Genomic DNA, 9,600 nt, shown 5'->3' with positions numbered 1-9,600 from the left:
CTGGATCCATGTCTTTTCTGAAAGAATCTCAGAAAGTCAATGTTTTTTACCTTAACAATATGCTTCATAATTGAAATTTGCTGCTTTCCTTTGAACTAATTCCAGGATGAAGATTGGGAATTGCCTCTGAAAAGAGGTGGCAGTTCCATTGGAAGATGTGCTTGTTGACCCAATGCTATAGATTGGGTGCATTTATGAACTAGGACAATTCTCATCGTTGATGGTGTTGCTCAAGGTGACAGTCCTGTAAAACCAAATTATGAGCACGATGTTGAATGGCAAGAAAAGAGACCTCTTGATGGCTTCACTCTAACTCATTGTCATCTAGACAAAGAAAGAACACGTTGAGTTGAACCAAACTAGCAGAGATTCTTTCAGGCACGCTGGGAATCGTCGTGATCAATGCAGATGAAGCTTCTTCTTGCGACTCGGATTCTCTAACCCTGCTGGGAGGTAAAAGGCTTCAACTTCAAGTAGTTGGCTGAGGTTAGTTTGTTTCTTTTGCTATTGGATTTGTAGCTTCTTTTTTCATTCCAATCATTTGTAGCTAGAGATACTCATGGTTGACTGGTAGTTGTTTGTTGCTCCTCTTCCAGACATTTGCTGAACTTGAGCTCGAAAATTTTGAGCACATTCTCCTCGTAGCTTTGGCACAAAGAACGCCCTAGGTGAGCTATAATTTATCATCCGTCTCTCAAAATATTTGGATTTAGTATTTAATTATTATTTTGATAAATAAAACTGCCGCATAAGTGCACTGCAATACTATGCGATAACACACATAGAGACAGAAGGAAAACAAACAAAGTCGTCGCCCCGAGTCAAGCAGAAGAGACGACTTAGAAGTCGTCGCCGCCATCGTAATAACCGTCGTCGGCGAGGTTGTCCTCCACTCTATCCGTGACATCGTCGGCGATCTTGTCCTCGACGTAGTCCACCCCCTCGGCGATCGCCAGTCCCCCGAGCAGCCCCGCCGCCGCCCCCACCGCCAGCCCCGTTCCCATCCCCATCTTGGACTTGCTCTTCTGCTGCTCTTGCCCGTAGCCCACCGGAGCAGCCCCGTAGTCGTATCCGTACCCTCCCGCCGCAGGAGCAGCGCCGTACCCTCCCGCCGCCACCGGTGGAGCGCCGTACGGGTACCCGGTCGGCGGTTGGGCGTAGGGCGCGGAGGCGCCGTAGGGAGGCGGCGCGTATCCGTACCCAGCGGCGGATCGCGAGTACTCCCTGGGCGGCGGCGCGGCGTAGGGGTCGTAGTAGGAGCGGGCCGGCTCCTTGACTGTCACCGTCACCTCGAGCTTGCCCTGGGGGCGGCCAGATGGGCGCTTCAGCTTCAGCTTCTTCGTCAGCTTCGCTCCGACGCCGACCTCGTCGAGGACCTCCACGAGTCGGAGGCGGGCGGATCCGACCAGCGGCTTAACGCCCTCGCCGCCGCCCGCGTGGACCACGTCCAGGTAGAGCGCGGCGTCCTCGAGAGGAACCCCCGGGGGCAGCGGCAGCGTGAGCTTCTCGTCCCAGATCGGATCATCCTCGTCGCCGGCGGTGGCGACGCGGGTGGAACACTTGGCGGCGGGATCGATCCAGGCGACGACGTAGGGACGGAGATCGCCGTTGCGCCAGTTGACGTTCTTTAGATTGCGGCCGGAGGCGACGGTGAGCTCGACCTCATAGCGTGATCCCATTGCTACAGATCTAGGGTTGCGTGGAAGGACGGAAAAGAAGAGAAGAGAATTGATCAGAAAGGGATAGGAAGGAAAGGAAATTTATATAGGAGAGATTGGCAATTGCCATCAATCAGCAAGAAAATCACAGAAATGCCACCTTTTTTATTTTTAAAATAAATAAATAAATAATCAGTACAGTGAGGTCAATAATTGAAGGATATAATGTATTAAGATAAAATTAGAAGGCTAATTGAGTCTTTTAAGAAAAATAGAAGCTGGCCGTCCATTTGGTGGCGGTGGTGAAGAATAAAGATTAAAGACCAGCAGAAGAAAAAAGAAGAGAAATTAGCGAATATTCTGGTCGATTCTGTTAACTAGCACGCGGGATGAACGCGAATAGTAAAGGCCGGCCCAGATCAGGCCCAATTAAATTACTTTACGAAAGTTCTAGACCATGTTTCCCCCCTCAGATAACGCCTCCCTTTGATTCCCTCTTCTAGGCGTTAACACGATTTGACTCAGCTAAAGTTGGTAATTGTTTGATTTAGGATTTTAAGAGAAGTTTGGTAGAGCTTTAGTCTAGATATAGAATCATTTTTATCCATTAAATGTTTTAAACTAATTTTCAATTTTGTTTAGGTTGAATTCTAGGATCACAATCTCTCTCACGCAATCAAATTTTGCATAATAATAATCTTCTTTGTGAGTTTTATTCTCGTATGTTTTTGTTTTCTCTTGTGAGATAGTAATCTCTATTTCGTATGAGCAGTTTTGTCTTTCATCATCAAGTTATTTATTAACTTTATTAAAGTTTAGTTAATCATAAGGTTATTTTTAGAAGATATAAATAATTATTGTGACCAATTTATAACACAATTAGTGATGCAATGTAAGGTATTGATCTCGTTGATTCGACTACGAATATCAGAAAATAATTTTTTAAAATCTATTGATTTCGTAGAATATCAGGAATATGCAATCAAACTGGTCATTTGGGGAAAAGAAACAGCATGGCCAAATTATTATTGATCAAAACTCCAAATAACAACTTAAATAGGTGTTTGCAAAGACAAAAATACCCTCAAATACTAACTCGGCAAAAGATAACAAAAAAAAAAGACTAAACTTGTTTCGGGTCTCCGAAAAGATCTTAAATGATATTGTATTGGGCCTAGAATTGGGCCGTTATAGGCTCCACTCGATAACCACTTGTAGATTTTTGAATGAGTTTTGATTTGGCACATAGTATGTCCTGTGGCTTATACCAAGTCAAAAGTTATGGTCTTTGAAAGATTGTTCTACTGTTTCACATCAATTAACCTTCCACATTTCAATAAGTTGGTTGTTTGATTTATTAAAGTATTATTGGAAACTCAGACAGAATTGAAGAAATTAATATTTTTCTAAATTATAAAATATACATTTGTCTTGAACTTCTTTTTAAGTAATTAGAAATATTTGCTTTCTTTACTAACTTGCCAAATTTTAATTTCAACTTGTAATAGACCTTTTTTATGCTCAGAAATCTATTGAAGATGTAGAAGATGGACTCCATTTTTAATTAGTGTATTAAATAATACATTATTATAATTATTTTGGTAAATTAATCTTTAATTAAACTATCGTAAGGGGAGCCTTGACATAATGGTAAAATTGTTATCATGTGATCTTGTGGTTACGAGTTTGAGTCATGAAAATAATCTTTTATAATGCAAGGTGAAATTGTACACAATAGACTTAATGTGATATGACCTTTTCTCGGGATTCTGTATTAATGGGAGCTTGGAACCAAGCTACCCTTTTAATTAGATTAATTTAATTTCAACCTTTTTTTATGTGTTTATTGTTTAAATGAGTTGAGTCATCCATGTACTAGTTATGTTGGATTGGAGCATTCCCATATTTGATTGGATGGGTGACCCATGATTCAAATGAATTGAGTGGGTCAGATTAGTTAGGTTGTAGGCAGACTAGATAGGATGGTTAAATCGAGCAAGCCATGCTAATCAAGAGGCTAGGTAGTTTAGATCTATTGGGTGAATCGAGCAAGTCTGACACACTTGCTGGACTAGATTGGACTTTCTAATTATTTGGAAGACTATCTATCATTGTGAATATTGAATATTTACTCTTTGTGTTCAAATAAAATATTACGGTCCCAAACTTGAAAATTCATGCGTCAATTCCATAATTCAATTTGTAGTCTATATATTAAGTATCAAAAACATTATCATGAATCTAATTATGAATTCCAAACAAGACTAGTTTAATGCACATTTACTCAAACCTAAATTTGCAACTTCGTAGGCAGAGTTGTGCTGTATAAATGGGTCATTCCATCTTTTGCCACTCATACATCGAGCTAATAACCAATGTAAAATAAGGAATGTGGATACCCCTCCGTTCCAGTCAAATAACTAAGCTTGCAACTTCTACTAGCTTAAAGCTTTTAGATAAGTTAGGAGTGACTATAAAAAAGCAACTAGTGTAAACCTCAATTAGCTATCTCCTTTTCAAGCAACAACCCTAATACCTTATGAACTAAGACATTTAGCTTTTATGATAGTAGCTTTACCTCCTTTTGTATTATTATTATTATTTTTTAACTTGTTTGCCTTTTGTTGACTAGTACAACATCGATTATGGTGCTTGTATTTCAACCCAAGACTAGGCCAACACTCTTCTACTTTGTGACTTGAGATTAAGAATGCAGGAGATGGAAGAAAATAGGAATCGAAGGAATGGTCCAATTAACCGTATACTTTGCACTAATTAAATCTAGCAATGTGTTTTGCTCAAAAAGAAGGAATATGTTCTTTCATTGGTTATCCATCCACTTGTCTTTATAGAAAGGGAGATAAACCTAAAATATTATGATGCCATCATGGTTTAAAATCTCATACCATGTTGGATGATTTGATAAAAATATATTGTTCCAATAAATTATCGAAACTCAAAATTATTCAAAACTAGTTGGCACAAATAATTTATCTTATGTTGTTGTGTTGATCATGTCAATGAGTATCGTGTCATACTAACATTCGACATCTCTTTGAGATGCCATGTTTGTCATTTTTTTTAGCTTTTGTTATGCAATATAATGTTAAAATTATACCATTGCATATACGAGTTTGGAATATAGATTTGTTTTCTTCTTATTCTTCTTTTTCATCTACTTCCTCCTTTTCCATTCAATTCTCCATGACACCATACATTAAAACTTCAATACATACAGTTTCAGTTAAAGTATGAAACTCCGACATGGCTCGAGATATTGAACCTTGGATGCAAGCATGTTACGTTTAATTGGATGACATTTTTTGTTCCCAAAAGCTTAAGATGCATGTCAAGTTTGATTTCGTTAATGGTTACCAACAAAATACTTGATTTCTTATCGTAGTTACATAATAATGTTTCTAGCTCCACCTTGCTTCAGGTCTTCTACTCAAAATTACATCAGAAAACAATACATACCTGTAGTCTTAGATATCACTCCAACAATTTTAATATCCCATACTTTATCCTGGAGTTTTACTCTTCGATAACCTTATTATGCCGTAAGAGGAGATTACTTCAGAAATTAGGATATATTTGCCTTTAGCATTATCCTTGAACTTAGAACTTGTTTTGGATCTTACAACCTGTATGAGCATTTAACTAATAGGTAATAGCTAGTAGGTTATTTGCTTGTTAAAGTGGATACTCAATAGCATCTACTACTTTAGTAGCTAATTGAAATCTTGAGCACCTTTTTCCAAACTCCAACCATATAAAAACCTTGCTCATCATGATTCCTAGTTAAGGTGTCAAATCCCGATGTTTATCCTAATATGCCGATCTTAGCACTACTACCATTCTCCATTACGAAGGCAGTGAGCTTGAAAAAACTCATAAGTCTCTTATTTCTGTCTAGGTATACTGCTATTGTACATTGGCAAGCCTCATCAAGTATTGCATAGCAGTAGGAGCAAGAAAAGCTTCTTCCGAGTTCCGTGAGCTTGTGGCATGACTCAAATTTGATGAATCAAAATTGAAGATGATGCTTAATGAGTTGGCCTCTCATGCACAATGAAGATGGCCAAATGCTACTGACTGGAGGTCCTCCATTTCGAGATATGACAATCTCCTTGCATTCGCCTCTATGTCAAGTGAGGCCATGGCACACGAGGAATCGTCTTCAGTGAAGGAGGTCTGGTCACTGTCCATGTATGAAAGTTGGTCATAATGCTGCATATACGGGAAGGAGTTTGAATTGACTACTCCGTTGTCGAAGTACATCATCACTTCTTGATGTGCATAAGCACCTGAAACTAAAGGCTGGGTCATCCTATCTTCTCCACTCAGATTGAAGCCCTGCCCTGGTTGGTAAGGTGGTCGCTTCTGATTCAATTTCTCATCATCAAGTTGATTTCGGGAAGTCAACGAGTATCCACTGGCTAAACCTTGAGAAATTTGAGCCTTCAAGGAAGCTAGTTGTGCTTCCAGTGTCACTACCTACAAAACAAGGAAACACATTATACCACCTACAATCTTGAATTTTTATTAGAAAAGCAGGGGAAAAAAGATCATGATGTCAATTAGAAATTATGTCATTTCGATGTTTCGTAGGACTTAATCTATTGATGTTTCATAGTACACATGCAACTGCATTCATGCATTTTCAATTTCTCATCTGCACAACTTAACAAAGTTTGTTGTTGCATGTCTGGAAAGTGATTTTGTGTGAACTAGACTACTGAATGTTTGAGAATTGTATGTTCTTATCTGTACTCACTTGTTGTTGCAGGGCAAAGATGTGAGCGACGCAGCCATAAATGGGATCTTGAATCCTAGCTTGAGCCTCATACGAGATGGTGAGTGCAGCCTCTGACCTGTCTGAGACAGGGAGATGCATGAGGAGCTTTGAGGCATTGCTCGCTCCGAAGACCTTGTGAATAGCTGCAAAATGAGCAGCACTTTGTTCATGGCAGAAGTATGGGGCAAAGACACACCCTCTTACGCACTTCCTCCTCAAAAATTTGCATGCGCCGCAAGGAGAGCCAAAGCCTGTCATCTTCAAGTTCGGAAGCCTTCGATGTCTTAGCCTATGTGGTGAATCATCATCTCCTTTTAAACACTAGAATGCCGAATAATTTATTCGCATTGGTCTCTTTAATGGCCTGCATTAGGCCATCTCATTCCATCTGCAATTCCATACTTTTTTCAGATTCCATTCAATGAGGACAAAGAAGCTCACAGCGACTCAACCTGATTACAGTTTGCTTCGGAAGTCTTCCTTCTGGTGAGTTTAGACTTGTCTTCTATGATTGTAAAGCATGTTTCGAGTCGATTATATTACTCACATAGAATTCAATCAAGAAAAGGCCAAAAACTCAAAAGAGTCTGTTCTCCATGCTGAATAGGATGGTGTGCTTATGCTGATTGATTGCTTTCAATCAATTTAGCGTCTGGCAAAGGCATAAGGACAATCACAGTGCTATCCTATCATCTCATGGCTTGCTTCAGTAAACAACAACTGATCCTAGTTCCTGTTGAAGGATTGAGACATCAAGAGTTTCATAACAAACAAGTCAAATGGTAACTCAACCATAAACATCCCTGCACTCACGGTATCAAGAACAATACTGAAAATCATGGTTTGAAATCTCTTATCATGCTAGGTAAAACTGTCGAAATTGAAATCACTCGGCATCAAGGTTAAGTCTCAAGTCATGCCGTAGTTTCTATCTTTGACTTTAGTATCATACCGATACTCTGATGCATAGTATCAATGACTTATTGAAAGTTGAAGGAGGGAGGAGGAAGGAGGAAGGAGGAAGGAGATGAAGTAAAAGAACAAAAACATTAGCTGAATTGAGTGGTATCGAATTTTGATATTTGATTGGACTCCTACCTATCTTTCATCTTCTACCTTTTTGTTTTCAATTCTAATCTATTAATATGATACCAAAATAGTATCGTTCAAGTCAAAGATCCAAATTTTAACACGATAGGAGATTTAGAATCTTGCTGAAAATTAAGGTCACACTTTTCATCATACTCTTTGCGCACCCACACTATATTGAGGTTGAAACCTTTGTATGTTTGTTTGTTTTGTCACTTGAGCACTGAACCCATGGAAAGGCAGTCTCAGTGTTTATGGTTGGGTCTACAAGCCCTGCCATGCCGGTTTTCATGGCATATTTCTCCCTGGAAGCCATTGCTTTGTGTTCGCCACTGTTCTGGTGATCACCATTCTGTTTGCCACTCAACTAGATGTTGAGGTATGCCAAAGCTGCTTAAAACTTTTTAAGTGATGGCAAAGGCAAAGGCAAATGCCCAATATAATAAGAGTTGCATAGATTATTATTTTTGGGTGTGACACAAGTAGGAGGGGGCACAGAGAAAGCACTTAGAAAAAGATAGGTGTTAACTTTGGAGATGCCTAGTCTTTTTTTTTAAAGGCTAAAGAGCATCTTAAACTACCTCCACATTTCTCTTGTCAACTTGTAAAGTTAAGTTGCATTTTGGACAGTAAACTAGTTAAATCAAGTCAAATTTTATGTGTTCAAATTTACTTGATAGTTAATCGAGTCAAATTGAAATGAGTCTAAAATGAATCAAATCTGGTTCAAATTTGATTTGATTTATTTTTTTTTATGAGCTTGAATTTAATTGAAGTTCGATTTAAACTTGATTCATTTAGATGTAATCGAGTTATTAATTCAAATTTATTTAATTATTTAAAAATTTTATAATTTTAAATGATTGATTATTAAATTTGATAATATAAATTTATTTATTTGTTTTGATAATTTTTTTATTTATTATATTGATGGATATGTTTTATAAATTTTATTTGTGAATATTATTCGCAAATAGTTCATAATCTTTATTCATGAACATCAACGGTCCCACGACCATTTGTGAGGAGGTAAATCAAGAATGATATGTACTATGAAAAAGTCTAACATGAAATCAACATCACACTGCAACTCAGCTATGCCTCGAGGGCTTCACATCCATACATGAATATCAATAAGTTGAATACATATATATTCAAACTGTATTAATTTTATACATGTTAGATTTTTTTATGTTGCTTAAGTATCATTGCTCATTTCTGGCAATTAACAATGGTGCCTAATTATCAAAATTATAAAAAGTGGGTTTTTTTTAAATATATATATATAGAGAGAGAGAGAGAGAGAGAGAGTGAGTGAGAGACTGCACACTCACACACCCATATGTAAGTAATCCAGCATTTAATATTATTATTATTTTTAATTTTCACTTACTTTATTTTTAAAAATAAATTAAAATAAAATTTAACATTAGATGTTGATTAGATGTTTAGGAATGAATGTGTTATAGCCATTGATGGATGAATCATGTGAGTTGAGTTTGAAGCAGTACTTTATCGTGGCAACTGATGACATGAATCTTGAAACATTAGCATTCTTCTGCTGCTGAATGAATGCCTCTGTTGTTTAGATATCTAATTCTTATAATTTGATTAATTCTGAAAATAATCAATTTTGTAAAATTTTGTTTAAACTACTTTTTATAATATATCATTAAAATAAATTAAAAAATATAGATGGCATTCAATTCTCAATTATGGTGTATTTTTAAGAATTTTCTTTTAAACTACCCAAATACATCCCATTAAGTTCATGGGAAATTTATCATTATTCATTTTTTACTATTCTTTTCTAGGAAGGCTTCTGCTTTGTCTTTCAGCTGAGTGACATGGCAGCGTTAGGGTTCATGGACCATTCATTTCCTTGGTGAAAGGACAGATACCAAACTTGAAATGCAATGCAAAGCAATCCAATCCCATCAAAAGTGTTGAATTGATTGGCCTGCAGAGTTCAGCTTTGAGCTTTTCCAAGTCCCAAGTAAGTTCCCCCAAGTCCCAAGTGAGTTCCCAATTCCCATCCACTCTCCCTCCCCCTGT

At 37.7% G+C, this 9,600-nt stretch overlaps 2 protein-coding genes across 2 annotated transcripts; both read right to left on the bottom strand.

The window, feature by feature from the left end:
- Positions 1–690: 690 nt before the first annotated feature.
- Positions 691–1,728, bottom strand: LOC141842350 (uncharacterized). The gene has a single exon (XM_074730559.1). The coding sequence runs from the start codon at positions 1,677–1,679 to the stop codon at positions 840–842; it is 840 nt and encodes a 279-aa protein (XP_074586660.1). The 5' UTR covers positions 1,680–1,728; the 3' UTR covers positions 691–839.
- A 3,463-nt stretch (positions 1,729–5,191) lies between these two features.
- LOC141841028 (LOB domain-containing protein CRL1-like) lies at positions 5,192–6,725 on the bottom strand. The gene is made up of 2 exons (XM_074729158.1): positions 6,436–6,725; positions 5,192–6,155 (listed from the first exon to the last, which is right to left on the bottom strand). Exons 1-2 carry the CDS (start codon positions 6,712–6,714, stop codon positions 5,721–5,723), a joined length of 714 nt encoding a protein of 237 aa, XP_074585259.1. The 5' UTR covers positions 6,715–6,725; the 3' UTR covers positions 5,192–5,720.
- Between the last annotated feature and the right edge of the window lie 2,875 nt (positions 6,726–9,600).

The sequence above is a fragment of the Curcuma longa genome, chromosome 11, assembly GCF_044706935.1.
Source record: "Curcuma longa cultivar G26 ecotype Majalengka, Jawa Barat chromosome 11, ITB_CL_G26_1.1, whole genome shotgun sequence".
NCBI lineage: Eukaryota > Viridiplantae > Streptophyta > Magnoliopsida > Zingiberales > Zingiberaceae > Curcuma > Curcuma longa.
This window is presented reverse-complemented; position numbering and strand designations above follow the sequence as displayed.